General features: G+C 30.4%; 1 protein-coding gene across 4 annotated transcripts in view; it reads left to right on the top strand.

Moving 5' to 3' along the window:
- LOC111685298 overlaps positions 1-15,395 on the top strand; it is a 114,134-nt gene that overhangs the window by 97,504 nt on the left and 1,235 nt on the right. For 3 of the 4 annotated variants that reach the window (XM_046949611.1, XM_046949610.1, XM_046949612.1), the window contains 10 exons: positions 490-603; positions 2,465-3,641; positions 7,241-7,331; positions 7,410-8,398; positions 10,182-10,358; positions 10,420-10,612; positions 10,693-10,957; positions 11,016-11,193; positions 11,291-11,302; positions 11,818-15,395. The exon at positions 11,818-15,395 is cut by the window's right edge and continues 1,235 nt beyond it. In XM_046949611.1, the coding sequence (XP_046805567.1) occupies positions 490-603; positions 2,465-3,641; positions 7,241-7,331; positions 7,410-8,398; positions 10,182-10,358; positions 10,420-10,612; positions 10,693-10,957; positions 11,016-11,193; positions 11,291-11,302; positions 11,818-13,000 (4,379 nt within the window). In that variant the 3' untranslated portion in view covers positions 13,001-15,395. The remainder of the gene's footprint in view (positions 1-489; positions 604-2,464; positions 3,642-7,240; positions 7,332-7,409; positions 8,399-10,181; positions 10,359-10,419; positions 10,613-10,692; positions 10,958-11,015; positions 11,194-11,290; positions 11,303-11,817) is intronic. The other variant, XM_046949613.1, reaches the window with a different exon arrangement.

Genomic DNA, 15,395 nt, shown 5'->3' with positions numbered 1-15,395 from the left:
TAGTCTAGTCTATAGTCTAGTCTATAGTCTAGTCTATAGTCTAGTCTATAGTCTAGTCTATAGTCTAGTCTATAGTCTAGTCTATAGTATAGTCTATAATCTTGTCTAATATAATATAGCTTAATATGCAGTCGTTAATGTCCGATACATTTACTAATTCATCTTTATTCAACTGATTTTACAACATGCCACACATATGACAATAATCATTGTTATCAAATGCCAACAATGCCGCAACAATATTCTCTCTGTCTAACATACACATACACTTGTAAATACATCCTCTAACACATAACGATGAAAATATTTACATAATATGTGGAAAAAACTATAACTATTTCCCAAATGCTTTTGTTTTTATTCATCCTTTTGGTTCCCATTTACCATGCCTATACCTTCCACAAACCTAGAAAATATAGAAAATAAAAACTTATTTTCTATTATTTTTTATTCATGTAATATTTTTTTATCAATTCTTGTTTTTTATAGATGAAAATTGGGCATTACCAATGGCCATAGCAGCCAACATGCATGTACCATATAAAATTGAAATTGGAGAAGATGACATACGTGATCTGAATGCTGATGATAAAATTGGTAAAGGTAAGTGTTAAAGGCCACGTTTTATTTTCAGTTGAGTATTTTGGTTTGGAAGATATGACGCATTGGTTAAAATGAACTTGAACAAGTGCTGAAGATGTTTTGGACAGTGCTGTAAATTTTGCAAGCTTTAGGAATGTAGTAATTTATTATGGCTGTTAGTGCATAGAGTAGTCAAAGCTTAAGGTTTTTTATAAAATGTAATTGAATTTGAAGTCATGATTTGTTTCTATTATAGGCAAAGTAAACGATAGAAAAAATGTGAAAATTTATTTTCAAAAGCTTTTTTAATAAATATATATATTATTACTATAAACAGTTTTTGACTAAAAAGCTTTCTTACTATAATGATTTGATACAAAAAAATGACTAATAACATAAGATTCCCTAAAAATCTTAATAAAAAAGATTTGGAATCTTTGACCAAAGCTTTTCATATAAAGCTTTATTAAAAACTGTTTACGATAAATTAAAACTCATAAAAATTTTCATAAAAAGTTTTTTTATCATATACCTTATATGATAAAAATTCTTTTTTTGCTTTTGACCAAAAAGCTTTTTTTAAAAAAAAAAGCTTTCTTAAAAAACTTTATTTAAAAATTGTATTCTCAAAAGGATCTTTTAGGGAATATATTATCAAAAGCATTTTTCAAAAATGTTTATAAAAAAAGCCTTTTCCAAAAAACTTCATTAATAAAGCTTTTTAAAAATCATTGTTACTAAAATATTTTTTAAAGTGTTAATCAAAAAGCTTTTTCAAAAATCTTTATTTCATAGAAATTTTTATCAAACAATTTTGACAAAAAGCTTTTTGAAGACTTTGCTATGAAAAGTTTTTTTAATGTTTCTAATAAAAAAGCACTTTTATAGTACAAAAAACTTTTCCTTAAAAGCTTTTCTTCAAAATTACAGCAAAAAAATATTTTTCAAAAGCTTTTTTACAAAAAGCTTTTCTTTTAAAACTTTTATACAAAATTTTTTTTTCAAAACTTTATTGCAACATTTATTTTAAAATATTATTAAAAAAACGTTTTTAAAAAACTTTATCAAAAAAGCTTTTTCCAAAGAACTTTGTTTAAAAAAGATTTTTAATAAAGCATTATTACTGAAATATTTTTAATGTGCAATTAAAAAAGCTTTTTTAAAAATCTTTATTTTATAAAGTTTTTAACGAAACCATTTCTACAAAAAGCTTTTTGCAGACTTTGCTATGAAAAACTTTTTTAATATTTCTTAAAGCTTTTTTACAACACAAAGAACTTTTCCTCAAAAGCCTTTCTTCAAAATTACAAAAATATTTTTTAAAAGCTTTATTTCCAAAAAAAAATTTTTGAAACTTTTATACTTTATTGCAAAATTTATTTAAAAACATTATTAAAAAAACTTCAATAAGAAAAGGTACAAAAACATTTCAATCAAAAGCTTTTAACATATACTTTATTACGAAAAGCTCTTCTAAAATATTTCTTAGAAAAAACAATTTTACTTTACAGAAAACTTAATTTGGAAAAGCTTTTTCAAAACTTTATTATTTACTTGAATAAACTTTGTTACAAAAAGCTTTTTCTAAAAAGGTTTTTCTAAAAAGGTTTTTCTATTAAAAAAGATTTTTAAACTTTATTAAAACACGTCGTATTAAACGCTTACTAAAAAAGAGTTTTATAAAATTCTTGTTACAAATCAACAAAGATGTTTTTACTCTTTTACACAACTTCACCCTATTTTCAAAAAATCTGAAATCTGTCTATATGTCACTTGTATACAAGAGTATTTAACCAAAAATATGTTTTCTCTGAACGATTTTTTCTGATAACCGTTTATGTTCTTTTTTTTTTTTCTTATTGTATCTTTCCCATTTCCAAAGCAATAATCATTACTGCTGCCATGAATGATGTTACAACATTACGCCTGCTCAGATTATTGGAAACCTTAATGCATACCAAAGTGCTGCTCATTGACATTGTGGCAACATCTTTTAATGCTGAAAATCGTTTCTACAAGTATTTGACACGTATTAAACCAGAATCTCAACTAATGTCCAATCTGCTGCTATTGACAATACTGAGTGACAACTATCGATATTTCCTTAATGTGGCCTTTGATAATAATGGCATTGAAATGGTGCAAAATTTTCGCCAACAAAAATTGGAGCGTGAAAAGGGAAAAAATAAAAAGGCTCAGCCCAACAGCTGGCCTATACATTTAGATGAATCTGTAACGGAGGTGTTGCAATTACGTGAGGCTAGCAATAAAAAATTAAATAGAACTGTGTCTGCAGATATGGCAAAAAAAGAATTTATATATTTACAAAAATTGCTAAAGGAGTGTCCTACATTGAATGTTTCTGCCACAAATATAAATTTATTATGTATTAATTCTCAACATATAAAAGAAAACTGTTTGAATGAACAACAACAGCAGGTTTTTCAAACACTTTGCCAAAATCATAACATCTTAAGAGAACAACAATTAATAGAAAATTTAAGAAATTTTATAGATTTTTTTAATTTTTATGATTTCTTAATTGGCAATATTTTAAATTCAACACCAACAGAAGCTACAACAACATCCTCAAGTGCTAGTAAATCTTTAAAACATGTGCCAAAATACGATTTTATTGTTCTAGATGTGGTACGTGGCATTGCCAATAAAGCTGTAGATGCAACAAGACATATATCCGTTACTAATGATACTACTAGCAGCAATATGTTTGATTTTATAAACGGAAAACATCAACTAGAACATCGATACTATAGCTTAACAAATACAACAATAAATAAAAGTTCATCATCATCATCATCAACACCATCAGCATCATCATTAGTATTTAAATGGCGACCCCTATTGATATTAGAACAACATGAAATCAATTTAAAAACCTATATAACACATTCCATTTTACCTGGTTACGATGATTGGCTGTTAGTTAGCACTGCTCAGCTTTGGTATTGTGGCTCTATATGTTGGACAATTATTGCAATATGTGTGGGTGTCTTGTTAGTTATTGTTGTGGCAAGTGTTGCAGCTGGTATAGCCATGAGGTATGTTTAGCATGTGTTTTATATAAAATGTGCATAATTTATTTTTTTTATTTTTTTGTTTTCCAAATACATAGTATTTAATTTTATAAAAACTGTAGACAATTGCTTTAGAAATAGAACTTGAGGTGAGTGTGTAAAATAAAAGGTCGATTAATTATAAAAGTTATCATGTTGATGGAGTAGACAAATGCTTTTTGGTTCATTTTATACACTTTATCTTTGTGTGCAGGGTTTATATAAGTTTGCATTCCGTTTGTAAATTTAATAAATTACACATAAGTATGTATATGAATCCTTAAATATGCAGGAAATCAAGCACGAGACTATTCAAGCAAGTTTCCAGATTGAATAAAAAACTTTTTAAACTGTCCATTTTCTTAATACGTATTGGTGTAGTGTATATAAGATTCACAACAGCCGAATGTAGAACTGTAATTTGTTTATATTACATATATTTGAATATATATGGATTTCAAAGTTGACATTTTAGTTTTTAATTAAAAATAATGAAATTTTATTGGTAACTTGGAGCGTATAATAAATATTTATTTATTTAATATCAAGTATACGTACTGTTATAATTTCGTAACAATTGTTTGACAAATGACAATGAATTAACTGCTGGAAATGTTGTAATGAATTTTCACATAAATAGTTAGAGTAACTAGTTTCTTAGTTATGTTACTTCATAGGTGAAATGTGGCCTATTGGTTGCTCCACCAAATTTGATATATTCAACAAAATGTTTACGTGTTTCACTTCATGAGATATTTTTTTAGTGTGTTAGTTAGTTAGTTAATTAGTAAGTGAGTAAGTAAGTAAGTTAGTTATTTAGTTAGTTAGTTAGTTAGTTTTACTTCAACGGGCTTTTTGTGCGCTCCTTTTTTTTAAGTTGGTGGCACCCTCTCTAACTCCTGCACAAACGGAACGGAAAAAGTTGAAATTTTTTCATCTTAATCAAAGTTCTATAAAATTTTATTTTTATTATTATCTTTAGCATAAAAGACAGCCATTCCATTTAGCATACATAAATATATGTATGTACGTTCATAACACTCAAAATGAATGTACAATCCTTTAAACTAAATTAGTCTTTAGAATAAATTTAACCCAATTATTTGCTTTTCTTCTTTTTTCGAATATAACATTTATTTGTATACGCTAGAATAAACATTAACAAGTGATGATAAATTTAATCTCTTCTTTAATACACCAATACAAAGAAAATATATTCTATGAAAAAGGACCAAAAATCTATAATAAGGATATTTGAAATTTCTATAAATAAACCCATCTAAATGGAACACAATTCAAATTGAAATATGTTAATTTTTGTCTACGAGGGTTATGGTTTAATTTTTTCAAAATAATCTCACAAATTCAAACATATATGTAAAGTTGTAACACATACTTCTCATCCTGCCTTTAAATTCCTATTTATTTAACAAATAAAGGAAACCATTAGCATAGAAGTGCAAAAAAAAAACTGGTCATACAATAAAATTAACTTACTACATTCTAAGTGAATGAAATTCTTTTTGTGAAAAAATTTTATCCAAACCTCTATTAATTATACAGTTTCTAAAACGAATTGAAATAGTACACACGGAATGTTAAAATAATTTTATGCATATAACGAAAGTGTCTCCTTAAAACTCATTCTTCTAATTTGTTTCTTTTTCTCTTTCCCTCTCTAATCTGTGTCATGCAAAAACCACATTATTAACATTATTACAATTAACACAAACTAACAGAAATATATGTACGACGACTGCCAAAACTAAAACCACCCACTTACAATTTACTCAAGAGTAATACAAACACTTTAACTGTTATGAGTCTGGGTTTTTCTCTATTATTTTAGTATAATACAAATAAATAACACACACATACATGCATTTGAAACGAGGATTTACAGGTTGACCCCTAAAAAGTATTCTTATTTTTGTACGCTTTAACTTCATGGGAATTTTGTCATTCCATTCGTTATGTCAACAATATAATCTTTCGTTGTCTATAATATATTCCGCCTCCATACAGATAGCGGATTCTAGTTCAGTTCTAGTTCAGTTCTAGTTCAGTTCTAGTTCAGTTCTAGTTCAGTTCTAGTTCAGTTCTAGTTCAGTTCTAGTTCAGTTCTAGTTCAGTTCTAGTTCAGTTCTAGTTCAGTTCTAGTTCAGTTCTAGTTCAGTTCTAGTTCAGTTCTAGTTCAGTTCTAGTTCAGTTCTAGTTCAGTTCTAGTTCAGTTCTAGTTCAGTTCTAGTTCAGTTCTAGTTCAGTTTTAGTTCAGTTCTAGTCTGACCAAAATCAATTTTGGTCTTTCTCTAACTCTCTCTCTTTAAAAACACATACAACTCATAAATTATACATCAAAATTTCATACAATGACTGCCATTGTTTCATGTTAAACGTAGTTTTTCTTTGTTTAAATACTGCTGCTCATTTAAGCTTTTTTAGTGTCTGAATTTAGTATGTTTTTCTTCTTTTATAATTTAAGCCAAGAAGAGAAAGAAAACATTAAATTGCACACTGTAACAGACTAGGATGTTTTTAATAATCATTATAATGCAGAAAAACCATTCAAACTATTAGAAATATAATTATGAAATAGAATGGTTTTTATCGTTAGTTCTACAAGTCATGATGACTTGCAGAAAAACAGGTGAAGTCATTGCCTTTTAATAGACCATAGAATAATTGTTATTATAATAAGTCTTTGCTGGTGAGAATTTATTGGAGATCTCTTAAAATGAAAAGGACAAAAGAATGTGTAACTAATTTTGTTAAAGAGAAAAGTAAAGGATTTTATTAAAGAGTAAAGCAAAGTCATTGGTTCAAGAAATTACTTCAATGGATAAAGTACTTAATGTAGCAAAACATCAACTAGCAAAAACTTTACCATACACAATAGCATTTTAGGGCATTACTTTAAACAACTAGGTAGTTATTTAGTGAGTTAGTTAGTAAGGATTCTAACGGTCCTTATGAGCGCCTCATGAGGGAATCAAACCGACCACCGACGGTTGTTTATTCATGATTATTTAAAGCGGGAACCGTGGCCCTTTTAATGTTGCAGTTTAAACATCAATATATGTTTGGGTTTCAATATGTAGAGCTGAAATATTTTCTAATTAAATTGAAAATCATACATTTTTATAGAATTTTTTGAAGATTTACGAAGTTAATGTATTATTTAATTTTTAATAACTAAAACACAATTCCGTTTTAGTTGTACGAACCATTTTCACATGTTTGTCAATTCATATTCTTTTTCCTTTAACATTTATTCCTTTATAACCCTAAATATTTTTTTTATCCTACAATTTATTCAACAAATATTTATTCCCTTTTAAATAAGAAAACGTGTAATAAATATAAAAATATGTTTAGTCACCTCGACGTATGATAAATATGACAAAACAAATTAAATATTACTCATACGTCATATTCATATCCTTTTCATTCTATTCTCGTTTATAATAAAAACAACTACTTTTATTGCACATTTATCCTTAAATACAAAAAAAAAGAAAATACAACAGAAAAGAAAAATCATGTTCTTATAATATTTATGTTGTTTCTATATTTATGTTTTACAGAAATTATTTATTACGCAAACGTTTATCTAAAGGACCTAATAAAATTGTATTATCTGCAAATGATTTTGTATTCCCGGTGGATTCACGTAGAGTAAGTGGATTATTTAACACATACTTAAACAACTCTAGCAAAAACACGAAATTCATAATTCTTTTAATTCCCTTTCAGGTGGATGAGGGCATTGAAGCCATGCTGTGCTGTTGGCTGCAACAATTGCAAGAGTTTGGTGGTCCGGAAGTGGACAAGCCGGACTTGTTAAAGGGTTCTATAGGTTCTTTAAAGAATCTCGGTTTTATAATACCAGGTGCTGCTAATAATTCGACAACGGCCACAGTTAATGGTAAAACTAGTTCTGGTTCAGCCAGTTTAGCTAGACACAATCCAGCCTTGCTGGACATGAGAGCCAGATACAATGGTGATCTAGTACAACTTAAGGAGGTGCCCTTAAATGGTTCCACTGAATTGAAAGCCAAAGCCATGGATTTACTGGTAATGGCTCATGGTCTAAGACATGAAAACATTAATCCCCTAATAGGCTGGCTGGCCGATCCTAGTCGCACGGCCATGGTTTTCGACTATTGTTCACGTGGTTCACTGCAAGATGTCCTCATCATGGATGAAATCAAATTAGACTGGTCATTTCGTTTAAGTCTCCTAACAGACTTAGTACGTGGCATGCGTTACTTGCATGCCTCACCACTGCGTGTTCATGGTACATTAACGTCACGTAATTGTGTTGTTGATGCACGTTGGGTATTAAAAATAACTGATTACGGCTTACCTCTATTCTATGAGGCTCAAGGTTTAACACTACCACCACGCAACTACAAAGAACTACTCTGGACAGCTCCTGAGTTGTTGCGTTCACTGAAACCTCAAAATCATCAACACCACCATCACCATCATCATGGTACGAGAATATTGGGCACTCAGGCCGGTGATGTCTATTCGTTTGGCATAATAATGCAAGAAGTGGTGGTGCGAGGTGAACCGTACTGTATGTTGTCGCTGTCGGCTGAGGAAATAATAGCGAAAATAAAAAAACCACCACCCTTAATAAGACCCTCGGTATCAAAGGGTGCTGCACCACCGGAGGCTATTAATATTATGCGTCAATGTTGGGCGGAACAACCAGAAATGCGACCAGATTTCAATTCGTAAGTGTTTTTAATGGTGATAATGTTCATGGTGTTACATGTATGTAGAGTATGTGATTAAAATATAATGTTTTTAAATTTAGGGTTTGGTAAAAGACATTAAAGTCTGAAGTTTTTAGAGATTTAGGTGGAAAATTTTAATTGATAAATTATCAGAGCTGTAAAAGAATCATTATTTTTTCTTTTTAAGTTCGCGAATTATTCGTGCACTGAATTGGCAAATTTTTAATTAATTCTTTTCACAAGAGAAAATAATTGACTGAAATTCGAATCAATTCAAAAGAATTGGATAGAAATTATTTAAAAGTGAATTTTATTAAAATGAATTTAGAATAGCGAGTGAAAATTTGTTTTAAATTCAAATTAATCTAAAAACAAGTGAGAAATTATTGACCTTTTACAAAAATAAAATGTGATTTAGTTCTCATAATAAAGCATTTAATTTGAGTTGTACCTTGCATCAGATATACTTAAGCCGTTTTTTAAATTGTGGACATTTAAGTGAAATTTTGATGGAGGCTTTTCATAGGGGCTAGGGTTTTATGAGGCCCTATAATTATAGAACTCGTGAAGGTCATCAAGTCTAGTATAGAACTTCGCCCCTAGGACAATAGAAGATCATGTACCAAATTTCATTGAAGGACAGACAGACGGACATAGCTAAATCGGCTCAGAAAGTGGTTCAGAGTTAGTTAGTTTGTTAGTCAGTTAGTTAGTCAGTCAGTCAGTCAGTCAGTCAGTCAGTCAGTTAGTTAGTTAGTTAGTTAGTTAGTTAGTTAGTTAGTTAGTCAGTTAGTTAGTTAGTTAGTTAGTTAGTTAGTTAGTTAGTTAGTTAGTTAGTTAGTTAGTTAGTTAGTTAGTTAGTTAGTTAGTTAGTTAGTTAGTTAATTAATTAATTAATTAATTAGTTAGTTAGTTAGTTAGTTAGTTAGTTAGTTAGTTAGTTAGTTAGTTAGTTAGTTAGTTAGTTAGTTAGTTAGTTAGTTAGTTAATCAGTTAGTTAGTTAGTTTGTTAGTTAGTTTGTTAGTTAGTTTGTTAGTTAGTTTGTTAGTTAGTTAGTTAGTTAGCTTTTAAACTTATACTGTAATCCAATTCTGATTCCGAAGTGGCTATTCAAGTACTACTAGTTCCTACATGTTTCTGTCTGCGGTTCCAAACCCTGTATTTCCAATCAGTTTATATTGTATTAAAAGGCTTTTATTTTTATTTTATCCTATATATGTAACTTTACTCGTACTTTAATTCACATACGTATGAAATACTTTTTTAATGTTTTGTTCTATCGATTTTCATATTTATTACTGTTGTTCTGTTTTCTTCTTTTGTTTTGTATTTTAAACCTCGTCGCTTACATGGCTGGGTAATTGGGTAACTCTATATTTGTATTCCTGTCTATATGTAACGGTATTTGTGTTTTAAAAATAACCCTGTGTTCGTATGTGTGTGTGTGACCTGTTTGGAACAATGTGACTTGTCTTCACACTCAACAATAAATGATTGACGACGATGTCAATGTCGCTGCTGTTTGTTATAAATACAAATACAATGATGCGATGATGTTGTCAATGATGATGATGATGACACTGGTGATGTTGACTAAATAACTCACACTTTTTTCTACCATCATTTAAATCTATAAATGACGATGATGACACATTTTTAATATTAAAATCATAAAAAAATCTATATAACGGAAAAAACAAAATATAAAAACAATACAAAAAAAATAACAATAATTTTTCTTTTTTACCACAACAATCATGTTGTAAAAACCTATTATAGAGTTTATGAACGTTTTAAATTGTTAAATCATGGACGTAAAGTGAATTTTGTCGATACGATGTTTCAAATGCTAGAGAAATATTCAAATAATTTGGAAGAATTGATACGTGAGAGAACCGAACAATTAGATATTGAAAGAAAAAAGACTGAGCAACTGTTAAACAGAATGTTGCCGAGGTGAGAAGAAAATTGTGATTAGGGTTAAAGAAAATTTGTTTCTAATTATTTTTTATTTTAGTTCGGTAGCGGAAAAATTAAAAATGGGCTTAGCGGTTGAGCCCGAAGAATTTTCAGATGTTACAATATATTTCAGTGATATTGTTGGTTTTACAACAATAGCTGCTCATTGCACACCAGTACAGGTTGTTGATCTTTTAAATGATCTCTATACAATATTTGATGCTACCATCAATGCTTACAATGTTTACAAGGTAAGACAAATTACTTTTCATCATTAACATCATCATTCCATTGGCGTCTTTCTTTTTCTCCCATTATTTTTGTTTAACAGGTTGAAACCATTGGTGATGCTTATATGGTTGTTAGTGGCATACCCGTACGTACACCCGATCATGCCGAGCAAATTGCCACTATGGCTTTAGATTTACTACATCAAAGTGGCCGTTTTAATGTTAAACATTTACCAGGAGTGCCGCTACAGTTAAGAATAGGTCTACATACCGGTCCCTGCTGTGCGGGGGTGGTTGGTTTAACTATGCCTCGGTATTGTTTATTTGGTGATACAGTAAATACCGCCTCAAGAATGGAATCTACAGGTGGGTTTTGTGAGCTTTAATGAATAAATCGTTAATTAAAATTTTTCCCTCGCTTAAGGTTCCTCTTGGCGCATTCACATGTCTCAGGAGACACGTAATCGTTTAGAAGCTCGTGGTGGCTATATGATAGAACCCAGGGGTCTTATAGATATTAAGGGTAAAGGAATGATGAATACATTTTGGTTGTTAGGCAAGAAAGGTTTCGATAAACCTTTGCCAAATCCCCCACCGATTGGGTAAGTTTTATTTACATATATATTTTTTTTAATAGATTTATATTTTTTATTAAAATACAATTTTTTATTCACACATGCTTTCTTTAAATGGATTTAGAGAGTCGCATGGGTAGGTTTCCCTTAAAATAATATTTCTATAAAAAATTCGAGCATTGATAGGATAAGATTCACCCATGTTGTTTGAGTTTAAAAGACCAATATGCTAACCCATAGTTAACGATAAATTTTATTATCTAATTTTAAGAAATCGACCCATTTTCTAGAGATAATTTATTTTATCGTTAAATATTCTTGAGAAAATTTGAGTTTTGGCCAAATTTTCTAGAGAAATCTCTAATTTTCGATATTTTTTTAGAAAACACAAAAAGTAATCGAAAAATTTTCTTAAGAATATTAAAGTTATCGATAAATTTTAATCATTGAAAAAAGTTATCGATCTATTTTCTAAAGAAAATTAATTTAAGAAAAAAATTTCTAGAGAAAATTTGAAGTCATCGATAACCAAAAGCTCCGGTTTAAAATTTTATAACGATTTCCAAATATCGATAAATTAGAAAAAATAAACAAACAATTTTATAATCCACTACAAATTACCTTCAAATTTCATTGTCGTTCTCATTTCAGTTTAGATGAATCATTGATACGCAACTCGATCACACTCAAGGCTCAAGCCAACAAATCACGTAATAGTACAAATCCATCTTCCAGCCAATCATCCTCTCTGGCCGGTGAGTCGGTTGAGGTTAAAGTTGAAATAACACCACCCACAAATGTTGATGTTTGTTCATCCTCAAATCTACCCAATTCCTATTCATTGGATTCCAATTCAACCAATACCATTAGTCCCAATATGACACTGTGTCCAGAGTTCCCAACCAAAACGCCCAGTAACTCACCACAACCTAGAAAGATAACTGAAATTGCAACCGATAATCTATTAAATCCTTCAAATTTCAATCGTTTACCCACATCAGCGGCGGGATCATCATCGAGACTTTATAAGAAAATTGAGGAAATGATGGATCTTAGTTCACCCTATAATCATTATAAATGCTTGAGTCCCAGTGAAAGTAATCTAACACAATTCTATGATGGCAAATATTTGTATAGCGGTGGTGGAGGTGTTGGTAATACGGTGGCAAATAGTTTTCATTCGGTAACGGGTAGATTTGAAAAACCCGGTTCTTCACGTTTACTACGACGTCAATTTAGTTTGGATCGTGACGATACACAATCGAAATCTGAACATCAACATCATCAGCATCATCAGTCTTCCTTACAATCGTCCCTACCGTTATCGTTATCGAATAAGTCTTCAACACTGGAAATACCCGTACTGCATGATACGGCCCGAAGTCCCAAAGGTACTCTCACCAGGGTACACAAACAAAATTCCACGTCTATAGCACAAGATCTGGAGAAAATTGAAGAAATACCTTTATCGCCGGCTTCATCACAACAACACAGTAGTTTAGACAGTAACATCAATCGTAGTCCACCCTCTACCATAGAAGCTCAATCACCACCGGTACAAACTGTTGTGACAAAACGTAAAACTGGTCTTTTGACCTCAATGTCACCACCACCCACACTACTATCGGCACCTACCTCACCTGCTCCTTCAAGATCGCTAAATGGCGTGGCCTATAATTGCACCATTATGGAAAGTCCAACTACAGATGCTTCTTCTACAGCGACAACAACAGCTTCGGTTAATTCGAATACTACGACACCAATAGAAGAACCAAAAAGTAATTTAAAGAAACAAGAAATAATGCTTAACGTTGAGGCTTTGATAAGCAGGTAGGATACGGTTTAAATTTGTTTTGTTTTGACTTATATTTAATTTAAAAGAATTTTAATTTAGAAAATTTAGCAGACATTTTTTTTAAATTCTACTTTAGCAATTTTATAAAATGATACGACTTATTAGTAGAAATTTGAATGGCTTTATAATTAAGAAATGGTACCTTATAAGTAATGGGCTTTTTAGCATAAAAGTACAATTTATTTTTTTGTATTTTTATTTAATCACAAGAGATGTTATTAAGTAGTAAATGAATATATGGAAAGTTTATGTAATGAAAATGTTTAATTAAGTAATAAATTGTTAAATTTTAAGAAAAAATTTAATTATAAAAATAAACCAGTAAGAAAGTCGGACAATACCGATTATATGATACCCTACACCAAGATATTGTGTTTCATCTTACGACGGAGCTAAGCAACTATTATGGACTGTAATATGATGAAATTTTTTTTTGTGATATGATCTATTCTGATAAACCTGTAAAATGTTTGCAGTTTTGTTTTAGGTTGTTTTTTTTTAATATTTTGGTTCCCTAAAAAGATCTGATCGATAACATGTTTAAATTCCAGAACATCTTGGTGCCATAGAGCCTTCATTAGCTTGTAAAAAGTTTTCAGCGATCTAAAGATGGTTCGTGTGTTTTATAGATCGTTACTGATCTTTTCATCATAAGATCATTGTGATCGAAAATTTCTCCACCTTTTTTTGTCGATTTCAAGAGATACATACATCTTCAGACGTATTTCTCTTTATAGCAAAATTTGAAAATTCTTTTATAGATCTGGCTTGAAAAGCGACAATTATCTTTAATGTGTGTGTGTATTAGAGTAGATCTTTCTTTATTTGAAACTGATCATCTTAAGATCTTTTTTCTTTATTAGCAACTTAAAAGAAGTCAGCTCGAAGATTTTGTGTTCAACCGAGGATTTATGCCTTTGTGTTTTCCAGCACTAGGAATATTATCCTGGTGGATAAGTTCACCAATCTTCTACTTAAAAGATTATTTGAAAAGTTGGATTCAGCATTCCACTGTTGTTCACATAGAATTCAATTGAGTTCTTGGTGTGATCTTTCTTCGTTTGACTATCATCTTTACCATATACATCATCGAGAATTTCTAGAGAGTCCTGATCGATAACATGTTTAAATTCCGATACATCTTGGTACTAAGTCGTTTTCGTTGTTCTATTTATTCACCAACGAAGTGACTAGCCTTCGTTAGCCTGTAAAGAGTTTTTAGCGATCTGAAGATGGTTAGATCGTTGGGTGTCATAGTTCGTTACAGATTTCTCATAAGATCATTGTGATAGAAAATTTATTCACTTTTTTTGTCGATTTGAAGAACAACGTACATCTTTTGATGCAATTCTCTTTATGGTAACATTTTGGAAATACTTTTATAGATTTGGCCAGAAAAGCAACAATTGTCTTTGATGTGTGTGTGTATTAGAGTGGATCTTTCTTTATTTAGAAATTGATGTTCTTAAGATCTTTTTTCTTTATTAACAGCTTAAAGGAAGTCAGCTCAAAGTTCTTGTATTCAACCGAGGATTTATGCCCTTGTGGTTCCCAGCAGTAGGATTATCATCGTGGTGGATAAATCCACCAATCTTCTACTTAAATGATTATTTGAAAAGTTAGCTTTAGAATTTCCCTGTTGCTCTCCCATAGAGAACTGATTTAGCTCTTAGTGTTATCTAGCTTTCCATGTTCTTTATTAAGAACCAAATTCGCTAAACTTGTCATCATAAAAAGAAAAAGATTCTCTGAAATCCAACATCATGCTTCTAGTCGTGAAGCAAAGCTAACTTCCATAACTTTCGAGTAGCTGTTATACTACAATAAAGTCACCAGCACCTGTTCTTCATGATCCACGATCACGGTATGAACGTCAAGTCAAGATTGGCTATACAATTGTCCAAATAGTGGTTAATAGAGATTAAACAAAATATTAAACTATAGTCTAGTTAAAAAACAATTCCACAAGCCAGTCAGTAGACTATTCCACAAACTGGTCTGCAAATTTATAATACTTTAAAGATCTGTCAATAGACTAATAAATTATTTTGGACAAAGGGCTAGACAAACGTCTTTCGACAACAAAATAAGACTACTATACAGGTCTAGAAGGTCAATCAAATTGTCTAAATACTTGTTAATCGTTTTGTACAAAGAGTAGACTGTAATCTAGCCTAATGACTAATACAACAATCAATGAACAGACTATTTCATAAACTAGTCAACTAAAGGGTCTACAAGTTCAATAACTAGTCTATCAACTACTACATTAATTTTCAAGAGACTTGTCCACAGGCTTCTCATTCGCATTTTGTCTACCCCAGTAGCATCTTTGATTAACAGACCCGGGGTACTTGTCCGTTTTGTAGCAGTC

This window comes from Lucilia cuprina, chromosome 4 (genome assembly GCF_022045245.1).
Source record: "Lucilia cuprina isolate Lc7/37 chromosome 4, ASM2204524v1, whole genome shotgun sequence".
In the NCBI taxonomy this organism is placed as follows: Eukaryota; Metazoa; Arthropoda; class Insecta; order Diptera; family Calliphoridae; genus Lucilia; species Lucilia cuprina.
Note: the sequence above shows the minus strand (reverse complement) of the source record. Positions and strands in the feature narration are given on the sequence as shown.